Raw genomic sequence first — 23,576 nt, forward strand, 5'->3', positions numbered from 1 at the left:
AGGATTATTTTTTTTTTTTTTTTCCCTCAGTATAAAATTTTCTAACCTTCTCAACTGGATGAGTGATTTCTATTTAACTTTAAGCTGATACATGGCATGGCTCAGGGCTCTGTCCTAGCCTAATTGTGGCTGAAACAAATGTAACACCTCCAAGTTATTTGTAGCAGTTGTCCCCATTCTACAGAGATGGCACAGATCTGCCAGCTTTAAGAAACAGAAAAAAGATTCTTTTTGGTTTGTGTTAGCAACATCTTCAGCCAGAAGAAGGAGCTGGGTGGGCTAAGGGAGAAAAGACTGGGAAGCAACCAATTCTGAAAGTTGATAAAGACCTGAAATGAAGCATTTTACCCTACCTTACTGCAGTCAAAGATCAAAACAGCAGCTTTAAAAACATTGTGCTACCCTAGTACCCTTTAGCACCTCATATATGTTATTTGCAGTTGTCCCAATAGACTGTCTGAAATAGAAGAACCTTCTTTAAAAAAATTAAAGCTGTCTCAGTACAAAATGACTTTCCTACTGTCCTTGGCTTTGAATAAACTTTGTTGTTATTGTGACAGATGTAACACCTATGTTACAAGCTTTTGCTTTTCTTATCAACTGTATCAGTAACATTTTTCTTAAACCTCCATAAATAAATAAATAAGGATTGTTTTTGTCCTTTTAAGGGATTTCATTCCCTTCCTTTCTCTAGGGAATGAAGATTCCTCATTCCCTGCCACAGAATGTCAGGGTGGCAGCAGCTGGAGGCCTCAGCCACACAGAGGGACACAGGCACAATGAGACACTGGGACAAGCAGCTGCAGCTCAAATGTACCAGTGACTGAAAGACACCTCTGGATAACCAACTTTGTTCCCTCTGCTGTCTTGGACATCCATTGCTTCCCCTTTTAATCCTCAGGGTCACCAAGACTGCTCATCTTTGATGAGCAGCCCCAAGTCCTTGCTGATTTGCCCAAGGTCCCGCTGTGTGCCCAAGCAAAAGCTGGGGGGAAGTAGGAGCCACTAAACCCCAGGACAAATGAGGAAGATCAGACCAGGTTTTGTGAGTAGAAATACATATATTAAAGAGAAAGGAAAAAAAAAAAAAACCAAACTGCCTTCTCATACTTAACTCAGGTTTGGTTTTTTAACAACTGGATCCTCACATCAACTGAGGCTGCCTCAACTTTCACCAGCCAATCCCAAATTTTAGGACAAGAATGTCACTACTGCTAATAAAACTGCCCAGTGCATTGACTTGCCAGCACACAGGGTAACCTCAAATCCAGCAGCACAGCTCCGAACAAGACAAATCTACCATAAGACAACCAAGCTTTATTTACATGTTCTCATATTTATTTTCTTTCACCATTCAATTGCATGTTATGTTCCCGACATTAACTGCACCCTGTTTTACTGTAATTTTTTCAGCTGTCATGCTCTGACAGTTTTCAGGTCTCCATCAGAAAAACCATTCACCCCCCACACTGGCTGTGCACAGAGCAAAATCACAGACTGCTGGTCCATTAACACTGCCAAAAATGAAGATCCTCCAGCTACTGCTTCCTCTGTGGATACAGCAAGGAGAGCTTATGCTGCAGGAACTTGTGAGAAGAACCCATGCAATTGCAATATCACAGTCTGTAAATATTAGCACTAAAACTGAGCTCATTCCTTATAGTACACACATTTTCTTCCAAAGGCTACCCTTGGATCAGTGAGCTCGCTCAGAGGAAAGCCAAGATCATGCTTTCAAGTCAGGTGTTGGCTTAGGAATGCATTTTGAAAAGCTGAGAGATTTTTAATCTCTACTTTTTTTTAGGTTGTCCTCTCTCTCATTTGAACAATTTATTTCAATATTTATTAGATAGATTTCCCACCCTTCTTTTTGGTTTTTGGTCATTTTGTTAGATTAACTTTTTTTGAAACTTCAGAAATTAGGGAGTTCTTATTCCTGAGATGAGTTTAATTCCCCTCACCCCTACTAGAGATTTCTCATCTGCTTAAGTCATAAAACTCCTATGAGAAAACAACTTTTCTGGAACAGGGTGGTAGCCCTTCTTAACCTGAATTCAGACAGTATTCTTTTACTACACATATTTTATCACTAAACATATTTTTCTATCACTAAACATATTTTATTATAGTGATCCAACTTTTAATTGGTTGTTTGTTAGGGTTTTTTGTTGCTTGGTTGTTTTGGTTGTTTTTGTTTTGTTTTTTTTTTTAATAATTGGCAAGAACCAAAAATTTAATACAGCAGAATGCTGCAGATCGGAAATCTCAAGTCTTCTGCAAGATCTAGTAGAAACTATGATTAAAATATTATTATCCATTTTAAAGATTAATTCAGTATGTTCTTCTCTTCCACTGCAGAAAGCTGGGTCACGCTCATCATGAGCCTTAATAGACTTTTCAGCAGTTGTCAAAGCTACTCCATCTGAAACATCATTTTTAGCCAGAGGCATCCAGCTATTCCTAGATGTTATTTAAATTCACATGACTGGAGGGCTTTCTGTGAAACTGTCTAAAGTAATTTGTTTTGTAACTGTCCTCCCTTCCCAACATACCCTCACAGTTTTAACACATGTACAAGAACAGTGTGTTATTCCCAAGCATGTGCACATTTATAGTTAATTCTATTACTCTGAAGATTTTTAATGTCACAGTATTAGCTCAGCTCGTGTGCTATTTCCAGAAATCTCTGTACCATTTTTAGTTCTAATGATACCCAAATTATTAAGAACCATCTAACAAAAAGATTCTATTCTTTTTCTGGTTTAATAGCATTACATGACCATGCTATTACATTACTTAATTTAACAAGATTTGGAAGGCAATGTTTGAGCTAAATACACTGGAAAAAAAACCCCAAACTGAGCAAGAGTAGGATTTTTCCTAATAACTGACTTCTTCATTGTAACACTTAAGCAAGTGTTACAATGCTGAGATCTTTCTATGGTTTCTCTCACTACTCTCTCTGAAAAGAGAATTTTCAACATATATTATTTTTCTTTAAAGCAGTTTTGTAGTCTGAGTGGTCTTTCTAATTAATTTTTAAGTACTTTAGGTTCAGCTTCAGCAAGATCTTTGAGAGACTAATCTTCAGTCATGCTTAATTACTCACAAACATAAGATGTTCAAATATACAGTTACATAAACTAGCTAAATCTTTTGTTAAAATATTTAATCTATTCCACAGAACTTAAAGTTAAAAGCCGAGGATTTCTGGAAATACAGGGACTCTTGGATCATGAATCTAAGAGTCAATTGCTCATTTTCTTCTGTTAACCTTGTATTTGCTGCCAGTCAAGATTTACTAGTTTCAAGAAGGAATTAAAAAGTACATTCTGCCCAAATGGATCATGAGAAATAATTCTCAAGGAAAAATTTTAACAGCAATATGTGATCACTTTTACATCACAAATTACAAACTAAAGGCTATGTTTCATTTTGGAAGTGGCTACTAATACAATGGAACTCAGACTTTGTTTAGAATCACTAGAATAACATGTGTTATTTAAGAAATACTAGAATCCAATCCTCCATGCCTCCTCATGTACCTCAGGTAATGGTTCTGGATTACCTTTGTGACTTATTCTAATTGGATTAAAGGCAATTTGCTATTTAATTCAAATCCAAACTCAATCTATTTTTGTGAAACACAATTTCTTCCAAGTCAAAACTTTCTGCACAGCAGAAGTCATAAAATCAAGTACTTATGATATTATTCCTCCAAATTATTTCAATCATACATACTCATAATTGCTTCTGGTAAAATCCTGTCTATCAGATTTTCAGACTTCTAATAAATCCAATAACTTATCTAAAGCTAAACAGCTTTTAAGACCAATAGGTACAGATTATATTGTTACATTGAGGCATGTTACAAAATTTAAGTTATCTAACACATCAGACTACCATAGGAGAATTCTCAAAACTACCTCAACTCTTCAGTGATTCAGATGCACCTTCTTCTACTGACATAACAAAACAGCTTATATACTGACATAACAAAACAGTATATAATTTCATTCATAATTTTCAGTGTAAATGTTTTCTCACAACTATTATGAAAGCACTGCCTATGAAGGTTGCTCCTTTCTAAGTGGAAGTGACTCAAGACACTGATTTTTGTACTGATAAAACACTAATGGAGAAACATGCGTTTTCATATATTTATGCACACACTTCTGTGTGAAACAATCTTTTTAATGGTCACACTTTATAATGTAGTATTGAACAAATAGCAGGGAAGACATACATAACAACATCCATATGACAAATGCCCTAGTTTTTTGAAGTGAATATGGGAATTAAATAGTATTAGATACATCTTCAGACTATCAAGTGTCCCTAGATCTGTCACTTCCCTACAAATTTCTATTTTCACCACGAAATTAATAAATACCAGAACACACTTCTGCTGAAACTGTGTCATCCTCAAAGATACACAAAACTCTGCTGAAATTTTTGTTTTTCAACACTTGTTTGTATAAGCACTTTGGAGGGTACTAAAAATAGACTACAGCTCCTCAGTGAAGATTTCTCTTCTTCCCATACAGATTTTCTTTATCACAGCAAAATCACAGATACTATTCTACAGCCCTGCATAAAACCTTTGCTCAGTTCAGCAAAGTAATCAGATCTCCTCTGACATCTGAATAGCTACATACACCCATTTTTCATGTCCTTGAGTATTTTTTTTCCTCTTCATAATCAGAAATTCCACAAAAATGCAATCAATAACAAAGAGCAATATCAGGGTCCTCTGGTGGTTAATGCCTCACATTAAAGACCTGACAGAACTTATATTCAGGAAGAGGGGAAAGCCCCAAGTTGTTGAAGTTTCTTTTTTAGGTCACTCACCTTAGGTAACTCCCACTCTGATCTGGAACCATCAGCACTGTAGTAGTATGGTCTACCTTGTTCATCTGCGTGTTTTATCCACTGCAGAAAGAAATGTGATGATAGAAAACATAATCAGAGTGACAGTCACAACAGTAATTCTCTGAGACCTGAGATTTAAAGTTAATTTTTAATTAAGTGCCATCCACTTCAGCTGTGTCTAATGCACAACCTCCATTAACTAACCAAGGTTAGATTGCAATGAGAGCAACAGTTTTCAGCATCCTGATTTTTTTTCTGCAATTCCTCAGATAAACAGTCCTGCAATATCACACAAGAGACTGTGATAAACAGATTTTTTTTTAAGATGTCATATCTCATTCTTACCAACATTATGTTGTCAGTTTAGGGAGGCACAGTTTTTCCATCAGATCTGCATTAGGATCTTATACATAAAATTATGAAAAACAGCTCAACCAGCAATTGCTGATAATTCGAGAGATATATGCACTTGTTGAACAACTTTTTTAAAATATCAATGGAAACTTAAGATGCATTCCCTACAGAATTCATGAAGACAATAAAATTTCTGTAACCTGTACAAGCAATTCACACAATCAAAAAAGTAAACCCATGACAACTGGGACTGGTCATGCAGAAACAAAAGAATTGTAATGAACAAAAATCAACAAGATGACTGCAGAAAAATACAGAAACACTCACAGCAAGGCTCTTGGCTCAAGCAGGTTTCACAAGATTGCCTTTCTATAACTGTTTGTGGTAGGAAAGGCTGGTTTTTATCAATCCCAGTGCAATTAAAAAAGAAGACTGAATATTTGCTAAAACATAGGAATGTGCTTTACAGATGTTTGTCACAAACAGATTAAAGAGGGGAAAACTCCAAAACTGACAAAAAATCCAACTATTTAGAAAATTCTTGCAAATAAAACTTGCCTAATTCAACTCAAGAACAGGTGGTGCTGTAATATGATAAACAAAGTACTTTTTCAGTGAACAATTTAGAAGTTAAAAAAAACCTCAAAATGCAGCTTTAGTGAACAACTAGAAAAATGGACTGCTTTACAAATACAAACAAATACTGTAACTTATCCTAACTGGGAGAATTTTTTATGGCATGCCCAGAATCACAGTAAGTAGTCAGTAGCAATTAGATGGTAAGAATAGGGCATAAATCTGCTGATATTTGTCAGCATAATATAAATCTGCTGTAGTTTAATTAAGAAGTTTGTCTACGTCTGAAAGCAGTAGTGAAAAATCTCTAATAAAGGAAATGATGAGAGTGATAAAGCAGCATTACATTCAGTTTAAAAACATCTAAACTAGAAGGTCAATGTAGACAAGAACAGTCCTTAAAAGACACTCAGAAAAACTTATTTGTATGATGCTTATTCCTAAAGTATAACAAAGAGGAAGGGGGAGGGCAGGAACTAAAAAGATTATACATGGTATGTTCATTTAATATAATCTGATACGCAACTGGAAATAAAACTTCTTCTAAATAACAAAAACACAAGAAAAAAGTCAGCTCACTTGCTGAAGTTTCATGCATAATTTAAAAAAAAGCAAAAGGAGATATTGCTGAGGTACACTCTTCACTTTTGGAAATGCAGATTTCATTTCTATAACTGAATTAGTAGAAAAGATTTAGAATACATGATGAGAAGAAGGAAAAAGTACCTTTTCATTAGTATAGTCATTGGTATATAAGGTTTGACCATGTTCATCCAACTCTTCTGACCAACCCTTTGGAGGAGAACCATACTGACTATCTGACTGGCTGTAACAAGAACTGTGGTCGTTTTCTTCTGATGAAAGATGCTACAAGTAGTCAGAAACATATAAGGCGGTTTTGAGAATGAAAGCACTTTAAAATCTGAAAGATCAAAGATTATTTGACTAGAAAGAGAATAGTAATGAAATCAGGGAGTTCACATTTTTATCTTATATGAGAGAATGAGATGCATTTTTACAGTGCAGACAATTCAAAGTATATTCAGAATAACTAGCTTTCACTGATACATTTTTTTTTTATTTCCACTATACCAGATTTCACTACTCAAATTTAAACTCTGGGGGTTTTGCCTATCCAAATTTTATTCCTACAAATTTACATTACTGGTGAATAGAGTTAGCTTTAGTAATCTGCATTGCCATTAAAAAACCTGGGAGACCTGCTACTTTGGTTTTCTACCACCATCCAAAATTTCATACCTAAAACCTTCTCCTTTTCTCAAACACATCTGGAAACACAGGAGTGATTAAGGACAACTTGAAACTCCAGTTCTACCTTCTTAGACTCCAGCATTTTACAGTATTCGTCCAATGCATCTTAAACTATTATGAATTTCCACTCTCCTCCTTCCAACTCTGATGTACATGACAAAGAGCATTGCAAAAGCAAGGCTTTCCACCAGGCACAGCTAGCTGAGGTGAAAAATTGTCTCCTGAAGGCAGAAGTAAATTATTATGCTAGGAACAAGTTTGATGTGTAACGCAGAAAAGATTTTACACACACATCAAACAATTTCTGTTCCCTCATAAACCTTGTTCATCCCCTTGCTAACACACTGTAGTTTTTCTCTAAGCATCCACTGCAAGCATCAAAAAACCCCTCCCTTCTTTCATCTCCCACAACACCTCTATGCTATGGCCTCCTGAGGAACTCTATGCAGATTTCCTTTCACAGTGTCTTGGATCCTCAGCTAGCAGGAGGCATAACATTTAAAACACCCTGCTACTCAGAAACTACTATGGTTCAAGAACACTGGCATAAGGGTTTTGAGAAAAACTGTAAGGCAGGAGAGAGACAACATTTCAATTTTAAATAGGAAAAAACCTCTCCCCAAAATATTAATTCTTTTAAGAAATATTTGATTATCAGAAACTATCCAGTTTTCAAAAGTCAGTGGGTTTAAAGACAATATGTTTAGCGACATATCCACGTGGTTTCTATATAGGTTTTTGGTATTACTTTTCTGAGTACCTTACTACTTGTGTGACATGAACTCCCCCAACTGACATGACCCACTTTACCAAGCACAGGAAAACCCACAGGAAATTTTTATGATATTAATTAAGGAACATGGAAAAAATGCAAATGTCCTCTACAGCTTACAGAATGTGAGCATGTAAACTATGGATTAACCAATGTTACCTCTTTTGCACATGGGGCAATGTGAAATTCTCATGTGCCAATTCCCAACCACTGTAGGGAGGGAAGGAGAGCAGAGGGAGCAGGGTGGGGCGAGTCTTCAGTCCCATGTTTACACTTGTAGAATTAAGACTGAAGAGCTGCCAAAGGTGCTATTGGCCCCATTTGAACTACTGTTTCATAGGACAACTATATTGTATACACGTACTTAAGTTTACATGGCTTTAATAGTTAAATATTAATTGCATTGACATATGGCAAATCAATGTAGAAGACTTTGAACATTTTTATTATTACTATCTACAGAGATTATGACCTAAATAATATAATACATTGGTATTTGCCTCTTCCAAGCAGCTCCTGATACTGAAGAAACACCCTATATATGTAAAACTAAACAGAGGATCTAAAAATGAAAATTCCCCTAGAAAAACCACTGTTGTATAGTAGGAATGGCTGTTAATGTGTCTACCTGCATGGCATCCATATAATAATAGTTTAGATGCTGCAAGGCTTAACTCATATCCTGTACATTTGCAGACCTAAACTTCAACAAAATTCCTGAGTTGTTACAAATTTTACCAAGCCAAGGCATTCCTTGTCCCTCAGCTGTCAAGAACAGCTGCTGAAGCTGCATCAACAGAGTTTAGAGAACGCTGGCCAAACCACATTCCACAGCTTTCAATTTCACTTTCAACACTTTTTCAGCATTAACTGCCTATATGTTTTTTTCATATTGTCCATGCTTTATCTCAAGTGTCATCCCCAGTTACACTATCTCACACTTAAATAAAGCCATCTTAAGCAGACAGCTGCCCAACCTTACACTTTTATAAGAACTTTGCTGTGACATTACAGAGAATTACAGAAAAAGTCCCCCACATCATTGCTTCTATTGTAATTCTTGGCTTTCTTCTATTTACATAGAAAGTTCCTGGGGAGAGAGACCAGTTCATCACCATGCATTTAACTGGAACAGCTCTCTCCCTACTAGCACTTAACCTGGTTTTTAACTAGCTTTTAACATTACTACGACTTGTGAAAGTGAAAATAATCAGGAAGAATGCTAATCAAGGAAGTTACCATCCTTTTATTACCATTTACATTGTATTTATAAATACTATTTATATTTATATTGTTTACATTGAAACAAAAAAAAAATGGAATGAAATCGCATTCCATGCAGGATTTAAATCTAGTTCTGAAATTCAATTTTAACCCATTGCTTTTTTACAGCTGTTGGGTAATTTGTGAATGTCTACTTCACATTATGACCTCCTACCTAGGTATTAGGGGTTTGTCTTCTCTGATATTGTGACATCTCATTCCTTTTACAGTTCAACTTAATTAAATCACTTCACTTGAAGCATTTCTCCTAGTTACTGTTAAGCAGCCCTTCCTCAGATATATTACTAAGTTACTGCCTCTAATACATTTTATCTGTAATCCCAAAATCTAATGCACTTTCTTAAAGGCCCTGTCCATGGGACTTTCCTGCTTCCCTCATCCCATCCATGTAATATGTAATATCCATTTAACTGTCTTGACCTACAACTGTTCTCTTTGTGCCATGTCTGTGACCAGCTACTTTGGCAAATGAGGTACAATTCTGCCCCTTTTTATTATCCAATAAAATTTGATTTCCTAATCACAAAGGTCAAAGACCAACCTATGTCATGTTTCATATATTACTCATATATTAGAATATGTGATGTCTCAGTTCTCATTTTTACATCTCCTTCCATTTTGCTACTTATTACAACACCAGCTCCTCTGAGAACAAATCAGCAGAAACTAGCATTTAATCCCTCTGCATGTACTCTTTTATTATTCAAATAGCATAACTCAGACTAGCATAAATGCCAGCTGATAATTATCAAGATATGTTAGCTCTAACTTTTCCTAATCAGACAAAATTTGAGATGCTCTACATTTTACTGTAGCTTAGGCTTGGATCTCAATCTTTACTTTATGTTGGATTAAGTACCCAGAGGTCCCAAAAAAGGAACATGAACAGTGAAGTGTGAAGCATGTTCTCAAATGCAGAACAGAAAAAGAAAGAAAGAAAAGAGGGATGGGGGGAAAGGCAGCTTCAAAATCAACACATGACTGCTGGTGACTGGACTGACATGACCATGCAATGTGTATCTCTCTCTAGACTCATATTTTGATAATCCAGTCAAGACACAAATTAGCTAAGGAGCTTATGCTACTGGAAATACAGACTTAGTGCCCAGTTAAAAATCAAAACATACCATCCACTGGTATCATGTATCATTCACAAAGACTGAAAACTTGATAGACATAACTGTCTGATGGCCAACTTGTGATACCTGAAGCATCACAAATAAACAGAAGAATCAAGATGAAGGAAGTTATGGGCAATTAAAAAAATAAAAATAAAAAAATCAAGCATTCCAAAGATGAAACCATGTGGTGAAGTGATGGCACAGATGTATGAGTAAGAGTCAGAGGGACTGCTTGCAGATGTGGAGGGAGAAAGAATTCTTGTAAGTCCTTCCATGGAAAGAAGGAAGAACTACAACAATGAGAAAACGATTACTACGACAAGGAGAAACACTACTCAAAAAAGTAATCAGCTTATCCAGACTGAAACCAGTCTTATCCAGCAAAAGAACAGTCAGTGATAAAATAAGAGACCATCACCAGAGATACCAAAGGGACAGGCATAAACATTCCATCTGTTTGCCTGTTGCTGCCATTCGTCCGAGGCAAGAAAATCTGGCTATTTAAATGCTTGTGGATGTCATGGTTGCTGTGAAGGCCAGTGCCATAGGAAATGAAAGGTTTCCATTTCCCTTTCTCTCCTGTTCCTGTTACTACCTTCCTTCCAGAGGCAGATTTCTGTGACAGGCTTCCAGCTATCAAAAATTTTTGAGCAGTCCACAATTCAGTTTTAAAACTAAACTCTGGTTTTATAGCTTAGATATATATACAGGATATGTAGAGACACTATATATAGTTGGCACAGGAGAAAATCCACCAAAATTATATATATATATATATATAAAAACATAGATATATTTGAAAAGGGTATATAAAAGTGAAATATGTAGAAGATTTCTTGACAAATATTTGCTTTTTCTTTCCATCAGGAAACTGATTAACCTCAGTACTGTTTGGACACAAGAACACTATTTTAAGCATATCTAAACAGTAATATCCATCTCCCAACTATTCCTTTACTTTATCTGAACCACTGAAGTTCAGATAAACACAACCCATGATCAGACTTTCCCTAGCAACTGGCCGCACAGAATAAATTGGCACCTCAAATACTAGTCCAAATCATCTTTTAACATAAACAACTTCACATTAAGTTTTAACTGTCTCAAGCAAGGTCTGCAGCAAAGCTTCACCAAAAGCCTTTGCAAAAGCAAAACTTTTACATAATGAAAAAATCCATTGATATACCTAAAGAATATGTTTATGGCCTGAATGTAATCTAGTCAAAAGCAGCAATATCTGCTATGGGGAGGTTTTTACAGGCATTTCCACAAGTTGCTACTACTCCACACAGTTCATGCACACTTCCTGCACACAGAAGCAACTCAAGAATGAAACTGTTGACTACTTCATACCAAGTCACACAACCAAAAAGACACCTTGAAACTAAGAGATAGAAAATTAAACAGCAAAAGACCATTCATATGCATTACAATCTCAATGCTTTTGATCTCAGAAGGAACTACCTCATGATCTGCATGGCTCTGGGAATCCCCTTTATTAATGCTTGCATCTCGGGCCCACCGCGGAGGTTTCCAGGTTCGTTCCTGTGATCCTCTGTTGTAGTAATAACAGCGTCCTGTCGTATCTTTATGGGTTTCCCATTCCCCATTTATTTGGACTGGAGCACTTGTAGGTAGTGGTGGAAGTGCAGACTGAGATATTTTCAGTTCTTGTAAATTAGCATAAACTGGTGAATCAGGCCTCCCTTGGCTTGGTGGAGTAGTTGGCTATTGAGAGAAGAAATGCACTGTTAACGAGTAAATGAATTTTCTGATGCTCCCTTACAAGTCAGAACACAGTAGTAAAATAAACCAACAAACTCCTTTTTTTTTTTTTGTTAAGTACAAAAGCACAAAGGACAGCCACAAAATGCTGGGGTGTAAGAACATTAGATTCTTAATTCTAAGGCAGATATCACAAGCTATATTTATTTAATACTGAACCAATTTTTTAGCATTTCTCCAGATGACAGCTGATAATTATGTCTTACAGTGGATTTGAAATATACTGGAATCGTCATCAAAAAATTATATGTTTGTCATGCCTTGCTGAAAAACTTCAGCTTTACAGTTCAAGTATTGCTCAGAAACTGTAAGTAATGTGATCTTGATCAAGACAATACGGAGCCTTTCTGAGATGCCACTTGTTAGGCAAAGACTGTTCCCCAACCTTTCCACCTCACTGTTGATACAGTGGTAGTGAATGTAAAGCAGCACTTTTGCATTCTCAGCAAGGTCTGAACAGGCAGCTCAGCTGGAAAGATAAGCAAAATGTTGTGACTAAGAAATTCTGAAAAACACCTGGACAGTTCACCTCTATACCTTTTCAAACATTCTTAACTGAAAATGTTTTAGGCGACATCACCAAATGTTTCAATTACCCCTCCCTTGTAGAAATAAGGTGGATATTCTTATCCACCTGATTTTGTTCACATAGATGCACAAAAGTAGAACAACAAATACCTACAAGAAAACAAAACACTAATGACAATTGCTTATTAATAGTCTGCTACCATGACAGTAGAAATTATGGTTAGAAGACCACAGAACTTACTGAAACCACAAGTACTTCCAAATGAGCCCCTACAGTGTTTTGAAGAGAAATACAACTTCAGATGTTCAATTATTAAAGTCTAATACAAACATGCCATGCAGAGTGTAAGAGCTGTGATTATGAGACTGTGAAAGCAGCTAGTTACTAAACCAAATTAAAGAGTTTCCAGGTACTGCACTGCCATTTCTGTATTTTGGGGAATAATATTTAGGTTCTCTAAAGGAAAAACTATACAACTTATACATCCTCTTGGTTTTCACTGAGCAGCTTTGCTGTAGGCAAGTCCTTGTGCCTCCTGTTGCTACTGCATTGCATAAAAGATCTTTTATAATGCACTTTTAAACATTAAAATTGTAAGATGCTAATCTAGGCCACATCTAATCATAAATTATCAGGGTTTGCTCAGGCAAGACAGCATATCATACCACACAATCAGACATAAACTGATTGCACCATAGGTAGAACCAAATATGGGCAATATCCACAACCAAAGGGGGAACAGCTAGAGAGGAACTTAATGAGATTATAACGGGCACGGACTTGTTTTGCGTGCCTTTAAAAGAGACAACATAGCTTACCAGATACAGCAAGTACAGTACATCTCAGGCAAACCCCAAGTGCTGAAAACAACAACAAAAAATGCAGCACTGGCAACATCTAAAAGCCAAAACCAATCGGTATCTTCCTGATTCAAAGGAAAAATCTGTTACAAAACTTGATGAACAATAAAAAGATATTTTCCTACTATCCAAGTCACACATGTTGCCTTGTTTGTTTGTTTTGGGTTTTTTTTGTGAGGAGGGTAGAACAGCTGCCTTTGGTAGAGTTGATCTTGAGAGCCCTAAGAGCATAAGCAACGCTACTGTGAATGAAGACCACCCTGCTGTCTTCAGGGATGAACCAATTCCCTGGGATGTTGGGGCAGTAATCTTGATTCCTCTTCTTTCAATAGCACAGTTTGTGCGGTGTCCTAAGAGCCTGCAGAGCTGCACCTCCCACATAAACCACCCTGCCATTAAACACGAGGTTTGTCACTGAAATGACACCATAGAATGCACAAACATCCAGTTTCCTCCTCTCTTTTGAGGAAGTGGCACAAGTGGCAACACCAATTGCCCTGGCTGCTGCCACGGGGGCCTGGTGGCTTGCACAACCCTCACCTCCTCCTGAAACTCCTCTTCTACACAAAGCAGTAAGGCAGCTTTGCTGTCTGGCCCGCATTTAACAGCTATTTTTTTGTTTTAATTAAGATAGTTACGTGTCATCATTAAAAGAACAATACTCTGTATTAATAGAAGTGTTTTCCAAATAGCCTGCAACACAGAATGCTTGGTGTATTTTTTGCTTTGGAATATTTTCTCAAGTAACACAGAGGAATATGCCTCAGAGACTTCACACTGAGGTTTTCAACCATTTCAGCATTATAGCCAGCACAACTCCAGATGAAGCTGCAGGGCATGGATGTGCTCAGCCAGTACTGGGAGCTCACAGCCAAAGTAACTCAGGCAGCATACAAGTAATGTTTAAAACAGTAACATGATGTGAAAGTGTAAATGAGGGATTTTCTTCCAAATGCTTAGTGCTTCCAAACTCAATATACCAACTTCTGGTTTTCAAGAAGACAGAACTTTTCTCCTGAGCAACAAACAAGACAACTAGCTGTCCTGCCAAGCCAGCCCTCCAGCTACTTTCATTCCCTGCTGTTGTCTCTTCGGACAGATTTTTCAGGGAGAACCGCAAGATTTTTGAAAGACGTCCAGAAATTACTGCTTTCAATGAAGCATTAAGAAAATGCAAAGCCACCAATCTGACTACAACACACAGCTTAGCTCATAAGTAGGTCTTTGAGGGATATGACTTCGTTATCAGGAACTATTTTTAATAACCTTGTAGCACACAAGGAAACTTCCTCACATCCCGTGCCATGCAATGAGGTATGTTGTTGTGTCTAGGATTTCGCTCAGTCCAACAGCACTCAACCTTACCAAGGCTAATTTTGTCAAGAATATCTTATTTATTGATCAAATCCCCCAGCTTTTACAAAGTTCCAAGTTTCCTGAAATTAACATTAGTGTATGTTCTATGCCAGTGCTGGCAGGAAGGTCAATCCCCCCTCGCCCCCACCCCTCAGGCTGGGGAGTCCCACACAGGCAGGTCACAGTGGATGTCCCTGTAAAGCTCCCGGGCACTGCATCACCTCCCCCTCTCCTTTCAGATGACCATTTTGTGAGTTCACAACTGAGTTCTGCAAAAAACTTGAATCATTTCAAGCCAAAAAGCAGATTAATTTAACTTTCATTTATCAAAATCATTACTCACTGATAATACATTAATACGAATAGACAAAGCATTACCTAGACCAAAACAGATTCTGATCACTTCCATGGGTGTATGCCCAAAACCAGACATACACAGTTAAGGGAGATTTAAATATATGCTTAACACTACACAGGACTTCCAGAGAGAATTTCCCTCCCTGAGGCCTTTTTTTTTTGCACTATCAAACTCTGAATGCTCATAAACATGGAATAAAACCTTCCCAAAGAGTCTCCCTGCCTTCTCACTATCAGAGTTGCAAGAACACATCCTTCAACATGCCCATGCATGCACACACTAAACGCCTTATACTCCAAACATTTCAACATTCATTTGCTATTTGATATGGATTTCAGACTTTTTCATGTTGCTTTCTCCTGGCTAGGAACTCTCCTGTTAAGAGTGAAGGACTCTTGTCGGAAAAGTGATGTAGAAAAATTAGAAAGCAGAAATACTTCTATGACATGACAACATGAATGAAAATTGTACAGCCCATTAGGCACTCTGGCAACTTGAAAAACAAAAGGACCTCTCCCAAAGCTCACTAATGCTCTAATACTGTAGAAATCTGCCACATTTAACCTCGGTCTCTCAGGAAAGTCTGCTTGCACCAGATCCTTGCTAATTGATAAGGAAGAGAGTTTCATGCAGGCTGGACCAAGCTTCCAGGATCAACACATAACATTCTTCAAACACAGACTGCACACACAGCACTTTCAGAACACAGCTTTTATACTGGCACAGTAGGAAGCAGATACGGGCCTTTTAAAAAAACAACCTGTTAATCATTCATGAATGAACAGTCAACATTTTTAACAAAGGCCACAGATATGCTATCAGGCCTCTGGAAACCTGAACTCAGCGCAATGGAAAGCAAACTTACACATTTTGGTAACAAAAAGTGCCTTGTGAAGTAGCATAGAATGCCAGCAACAAAAAGCCAGAAAACAAAGTTTGCTTGCAACTGGTAATTACCTTTTTTCTCTTACAGAACTTAAATTCAAGACAAAAACTTCTAGAACATAACTGCTTAAATAATGACTGCAATGCTAGCGTGCAAAACATGACCTACCACATATCAAATTGCTTTCACTGTGGTGCCTCTGCAGCTTCTATTAATGTTATGAACCTGAATGTAAAAGCTTTCATTTCAGTAGCAGCATTCATATTACTGTAAGCAGCTGCTAAAAATGAAAAACCTTAAAAAAAAAAAAAGAAAGGCAAATCTCAATACTCCTTATGAAGTTACAAACAACAGATTGTCCATACTCATGCAAAAGAGAAGAGCATTATATTGAAGGAAAGCAAGGGAATACTGTCTCTGCAGCAGCAAGCTGAAGAAAGGAGAACAGGCAAATCCCACAGCATCCTGAGATGGGAATGAAGCATCCCAGTTCCCTCAACAACTGAGCTCCTTGCCAAGGAATTCCCACTGTCCTTTTAGGAAGGCCTGGGACTTCAATACCAGCTTTATTCAACAGGAATAATACAAAAGAAATCTCAAAAACTCTACAGTTTCATTTTCATAAAGTGACAGCTTCAACTGGAATAATTAGCTCATCTTTTCCTTCCTCTTTCTGCTTTTGGTTTATATTTTTAGAGACACATTCTGGACTCTGTTTTCTTTCTAACAGATACAGGCATATTTACAATTTATACCCAAAAATTGTAACAGAGGAGATTTTTTAGTGAGTCCTCCACTACCTCAGAGGTGAATAGAACAAGCTAAATTAACAAGTCAAATTTAAATGGGAACTGAAATAATTTTTTGTGCTCTAACCTTCTCCAACATAGGCTAAATAATTCATACTGTAAGTCTAAGGAACATATAAAACAACAAGAGTAGATATTATAAGCCTGTTAACAGCTGATTATAAATTTCAGACAAGCTATTGTAATGCAAATATTTAAGTGTGCTGAAGTTCTTGTGTTCAGTTGATCTTTCATTATAAAGTGGTAAGAAAAAAAATGACATTGCAAAGCAATACAGAAAGATAATCATCCCACACAAATCATTGAAATATATCTGCCTAATAAAGGCCATTCAACAGTTAAAAGGGTCCCATTTAAAAATTAAGCAGAGAGATTCAAAGTAAATTTTTAATGGCTAGTCAGTAACTTTCAATTAGACTGGAAACAGTTAAATTAAGCATGATTTACCTTTGCTAACTTTATCTTTCAGGAAATGTTGTATTTTACCTACACTGAACTACAGACTGAGATATTACTTCTTTCTATTACTGGAGATAGTTGAATACAATTAATTTTATTATATATACTTCTACTTTGTTTAATGAGACAGAGTCTTAGTGCATAGGACATCAGGGCTGTCAGGATGTGCTTGTGTTATTTGGGTCATGTAAGTTCCCTTCTGTTTTAGCTCTCTCATAATACAAAAAAAAAAAAAAAATTCCTACGGTTGATGAAAATATAAATCTTCATCTAGTGCTACTGTACTCTACCAATATCTAGGTGCATAGCAAAAAGTCCCTCTAAATTCCCTTCCCTTTGTAGCCCAAAAAAATGACTTAAATTCTTTTCATACTCATCAAGATAATGATTTATTTAATTGTATTGCAAAATCCTGCAGCACAGAAAGCTGAAGGTGGCTGCTTCTGCCACATTCAGAAGCACTCAGGAACAGGAATGGAAACTGGCTGCAGCAGCAGGACAGCCTGGGACAGGAGGGAGCACTTGGCTGGGTCTTGGCGTGCCAGAGACCACTCCCAGATCATCCATCATAAGTGACTGATTAAAGAAAATAGATGGAAAACCATTCCTTCTCCTTTATACTCTGCAAATTTCCCATTCACATTCCTGCAGTTACTCACTGCATGAGCAAACTATTACATATGATCGTAGGAAGTTTATAGCAATAAAAGAAAGTATACTGAAGGACTGCAGCAGTGATGTCAAATATTTTAAAAAACGGAAATAAGATCTTACAATGGGATCCTTTGTCAAATATGCACAAAGATGACAGTGTTTACCACACTTGTACTTTGCCACTTGCACAATCTAGCTTCTCCCTTCCATAAAAAAGCTTTTGTCCAAGGATATAGACAAAGCTGCTTTTCCTATAGCAGAAAATTTCAACACCATATGAAACACTTTACATCATACATGCTTACACAGCAAGCTTACCCCAGTTAGGAACGAGGGGCCAAATTTGACAATGTTCAAAAGTCAGACACTAAATTTCTTTCACTCCTTTTTCCCCTTTTTCACCAGATCAAATGCTGATACTTTCAACACACATAATAAAGTTATGTGTAACCTGATTCAGAAATTTAGTCCACATCTTGAACAACCTCGATATGCCATACAGAAGGAAATTTACACTATTTTCCCTCCACTTCTAGGGAAGCTAATTTCAAGTTATTTCTGCATTTTAGCTCAATTGTGTCAATTCTTGAGCTCTGTGAAGCCCCCAGTACATGTCTGAATGCAGTTTTGTGAATAATAAAGCTGTTGGGAATAATTTGTGATGTCTCTCAAGGACGTATTCTACAAAAACTAGAACAGTACACTAAGAAAACACAAGAAAAGCCTAGCTTGCTTTCTCCAGTGGAAAACTATTCTGTAATAGGCCAACAGGTACTGCTTTTCAGATGGCAAGTATCACAAGAGCACAGCAAGCCGTTCAGTTGTTTTAGAACTGTTACAGCACAATTATCTCTTGAAGTTTCAGAAGTAGTGGAGACTCCTCACTTATCAAAGTATTTACTGTTTTAACTGGTTTAATGTATAGCTGTACATCTCATTTACCTCAGAGAGGTGTAAGTATTCTTAAAGGCAGATTAGTATGATCTTCGTGGAACTTCTATGCTGTGTCCATTACAGAAACACAGCAGGTCTAAGAAGTTAGCTCCTATGAAACACTATTGTGGGAATAGTGTAGAATGGCATTATTTGAACTCATAATGGCCTAAAGGTCACAGAAAGGTTTCCAGTCACTTCAAACTGAATATCAACTTTTTCTACACTTTACATTTTCAAAAGTACAGATCCCATAGCCTTCAAGAGTACTTTTGAGGGTCCAGTGCTTACACAAAGCAGTGTAAAGCCAGGAACCCATGAAAAGTGCAGATGGGAAAGTAAACACCACCTCTGATAAAATTCCCAAGTTACTGAAGTTGTAGTACTGAGCAAGCTCAAAAACCTAAAGAGAGCTTGAGAACCACTTGAATAAACAGAATGAAGTCTAAAGACTACCATACAAGTCACCAAAACCCTATCATTCAGTAGAGCAAAAACTCTAATATTCTCCTATAAGAAAGGCAAGGAAAAACCCAGAACAATTAAGAATTTTTAAACTCTATATGTGTATTATAATGGTTCACTTTCACAAGTGAACTTGGGGATTCTTAAAAGAAATAGAGGAAAAAAATTGCAAGAGATAGTTCTAAAACAGTTCAGTCATCAAATATGTGTTCTGTTAGAAAGGGTATTTCATTCCAAACACTTGACAAGAAAATGCGGAACTCCCACTCAGTTTACAGCTGCTGTCCTTTTACTCTGCTGCAAAAGCAGATTTCACTTGTGTGAAACTCTGCTTCACCAAATGTTGCTCGTGGCAGCAAATCCAGCAAGCCTTTGTTATGGCAGTATTTCTTTGTTAGGTGTTAGAATAATTTCCAAATATCTTCTTGATCTTACGAACTACAACACTCAGAAGTTTTTAATAACATGTGCAGCTGCAGAACATCACCAGTATTCAAACAGTACAAGCAAAGCTGATCTCTGAGCACACTTACTGGAAATATCTTATGGGATTAATTAAGGTGGCAAACCCCAGTGAAGAACAGAGTTAACTGGCATAGGAAGCAAAGTATCAAATCAGATATTAGAATGGCATCTGTTGGTTTGCCTTACTAATATATTAACAGTAATACATTAATTAATCAGTAGTACCTTCTGTTGTGTAACTGGTGGGATCCAGTCACTGTCAGCCCTGTTACCCTCCACATCTGCCTCTCCAAGAATTCCCTGAGTTTATTACCAGCAATTACCATTCACAAGCTACTACACCTCTCATGTGCTCCAAAACTCCAGAGGGCAATTTCCTTGATTAAACTGCCCACTTGCCCAATGTAGCTGTAGGTATTCACATGGAGTTCCATAAACAGTGTATTAAAACCTTCAGAAGCAAATTTCAAAAGTGCTCAATGTATAAACTGGAACACCTGAAAAAGCATGTTCTAAAGATCATGACTGGCTAAATAATTTCAAAGTATATGATTTGAAGAACCACATTTTAGATACTTTCATGCTAACTATATACCTTTACAAACCAAATTTTACACTCAAAGTCTAGAAAAATTATGATAAAATCTGTTCATCAAGTAAGTAATGTATTCATATTCTAATATAAAGCAAACTTGGACTAGGGAAAAAATTGCAGAATGTTCTTAAATCTGTACACACAAAGTCCATGTTTCTACCTTCAGGCAAACTTTTAAGAGCTATCCTTTCTAACAAATCAGAATGTCTACTACAAGAAGAAACCAAAACAACTTTTTTGCACTTTTTCCTTTTGAAAAAACTGCTTTGCTAATCTTAGGTGAAAGGGAAGCCAAGAGAAAAAGTAATCTGACAAAGTAACTTTAAATGAGTTAGTTATCCTAACTACCCATGCACACAAGAAAAGAATTTCCTTCGTGCAGAAAGGCAGAAGCCACGCTGACACTTCTATGAAGTGTCACTTTATACAGAAATTCAGCAAATGCTTTTACTGATTCAGTTTATGTGACCAAATCAATAAAGCACATAGTTCAGTGGACTCAGGCAACAACTCGAAGTTTAGAAAACAAGAAAAAACACGAATTTATTTGTTTCAGAAAATCAAAGATTAATGGTACATTTTTAAGACCTAGCTATGCTGGTTTTACTGGCCACCAGCTACCAAAAGGAGCAACCCCATCTCCCTTGCCATGTGCACCCCTGATGCTGATGTGACCCTGCAGCAAAGGGATGGAAAAAAACCAGAATGGCAATAAATTAACCACGTTGAGACTTCCAGAACATAAACAAAGAAAAGCCCCACAAACAAACAAAAAGCCCTCCTATATTTAGACTGCTTAGGTGTTTGCAGATCACTGCAAGGTCAGCCAGAGACACATCTGAAGTATCCAACTAAGGTGACAGGAGAGCAGCACCTTCTCTTTCAGAACCTCTCTGTTAGTTCTTAAGGTGGTTTAGTCACCTAATTAAATTCCAAAAGTGGTCGAGAGAAGGAATTATCTTCAAGTATCTAAAACAGAATCAGGTATAGAAACAACATTAAGTAAAGAACTGTCTATTTCTCACAGGGACACGTTAAAAAAATGGCTAGATAGAAGGGGAGAAAATAGTTACTTACGTATGGAGCAAACAAAGAATTAAATTTTGTAACAGCCTGATCAGGAAAATAGGGAACTTTATGTGAAAGCTTAAGTGCAGTTTAGTCCACAACCTTCAATAGCACTTCTGGTATTCTTGCTTTTGTCCCTATGCAGTGCGAAAGAACCGTGATGGGATTGTTCTCTATTTTCCTTCCTCTCACGAGGCTTTGTAAACAAGGCTGCATTACAAATCTGCAACACTCATACTGAAAAGCAGCACATTCACATCTGAAGTTTGAAACAAATGAAGAAGCCATTAAAAGTATATAGTAAGAAGCTGATTTATTGTACAAGTATGTGCAACCGAAATGTTGGGTTTAAATCCTTATTTTTTCTTAAGAAAAAACAGCAGCCTATAAGAAAGAGCAATAAAGTACCCACGGTGATCACAGCATAAAAAAACTGAAGCAGAAGAGACCTCTTGCCATCAAAGATGGAAATAAGTACCCCAAGTACCTCAGGCAAAGAATAACAAATATTTTTACGATGACTAAGGACAGCTCTTCCTCTCACCTCAGAGTAGAGAACACAGCAGTAGGATGAAAGACAGAAGTGAAATGAGAAAGATATTTTGTTTCCTAGCTTAAGTCCTGCACTTGGAATGAAAAAAATGAATTCTGAAGAACATGTTTTTTGTCAGCATTTTGAGAAAAACTGTTTTATATTAAATCTAGCACATGTAATACATTACATATGGAGTATAAAATAAAACATTTTTCTCACAACATCTTGAAAAATTAAAAAATTTTACTAATATTAATTTTTAGAAAAACCTAGGTCAGGAATGTTGGGAATATCTTAAATCAATTTAACCAAGGAAAGATGCTATATTCTCCTCTCCTCTGCAAACCACCAGGGTAACTCAATACTCAAGCTAAAACCCAGAAGTGTTATAAAATCCTACCAGTAAAGAAAAAGCAATTTTTCTCTCCCCTTATCCTGCACAACTTCCCCAAAAAGAAAAATTTAAGGACAATTGTCTTCAACCTGTAGCAAAACTGGCAGGGATAAAACAAGAGGCTGCCACTGGGTCTACTAATCCTTTCAATTTCAGACATACCCACAAATCTGAGGGATGAGTTATGGACAATCAAGCTTTTCAGACTTCAGAAAAAACATAGGGACATATCTCCCTTTTCAGTTCACTGAGGTGGTTAACCCCCAAAAATTAATAAAATGCAAAACAAACCAGACAAACAAAATATACACAGTACTGTACTTTGTGGGATTAATACATTTTTTTTCAGAACAAGCAAGTTCAACAATGGACAAACCTACTTCTCTGTCCAGAGATGATCAAAAAGGCAGTAAAATCATCTCTACACTAAAAAGCTTCCAGCACAGAATTTAAGTCACCCAAGGCAATATCCTGGAATGTGCCAAAAAGTGGGAATACTAGTGCTTCAACTGTACTTCTCCTCTGACTGAATTATCAACTTCACCATCCTCAGAACTGCAGCCATGAAGTCAATTCCTGGGTACAATTTGCAGAAATAACCCCAAAATGTTCTGAGCTGGCAAACCACTCATGTTTAATTAAGAGTAGTTTCACTGGGAGCTGTGGCCTTTTCCCTCTGGTCCGCTTTGACAGCTGCAGCATGGACAGGAAACCTAAAGCCACTTTTCTTCCCTGTGAAGTTGCAAATAAGTAAATGATGAAACAAGCTGCATTTTGTAATACAAAACAAAGGTCCTGCAAACTAAATTCACTGGGGCTTTTGCTTAACTTCTTTATGCTTCTGAGTAAATGCATTGCAATCTAAAATCCAGTACTCATCTATTCAGAAGCAGTTAATTGCAATTCTCACAGTGCAAATATAATTTCTACAAGGCCATGAGGATAAAAAAAAAATCAGTTGATTGTATGCTACAGAAACCAAGAAAGAACCACAAAATAGCATCAATGCATAGTGCCTACAGCATGTCTATTTTATCTTACATAGAACAATTGGTGAAGGGACTAAGGCAGTATGTCACATGGTCTAGAAACTTACTTTAAAGAAGGGGCGGGAAAGAGTGTATGCCACAATATTCAAAGAATAATAATGAATGGGCACATCAACAATTTCCCC

The 23,576-nt window shown here is 36.9% G+C and overlaps 1 protein-coding gene across 5 annotated transcripts in view; it reads right to left on the minus strand.

Moving 5' to 3' along the window:
* ARHGAP12 (Rho GTPase activating protein 12) overlaps positions 1 to 23,576 on the minus strand; it is a 75,735-nt gene that overhangs the window by 31,284 nt on the left and 20,875 nt on the right. For 3 of the 5 annotated variants that reach the window (XM_063414814.1, XM_063414821.1, XM_063414806.1), the window contains exons 3-5: positions 11,716 to 11,979; positions 6,529 to 6,669; positions 4,852 to 4,932 (exon numbers count right to left, since the gene is read on the minus strand). In XM_063414814.1, coding sequence (XP_063270884.1) covers positions 4,852 to 4,932; positions 6,529 to 6,669; positions 11,716 to 11,979 — 486 coding nt within the window. The remainder of the gene's footprint in view (positions 1 to 4,851; positions 4,933 to 6,528; positions 6,670 to 11,715; positions 11,980 to 23,576) is intronic. The other 2 variants (XM_063414830.1, XM_063414840.1) reach the window with 2 other exon arrangements.

This window comes from Prinia subflava, chromosome 1 (assembly GCF_021018805.1).
Source record: "Prinia subflava isolate CZ2003 ecotype Zambia chromosome 1, Cam_Psub_1.2, whole genome shotgun sequence".
Classification (NCBI taxonomy): Eukaryota; Metazoa; Chordata; class Aves; order Passeriformes; family Cisticolidae; genus Prinia; species Prinia subflava.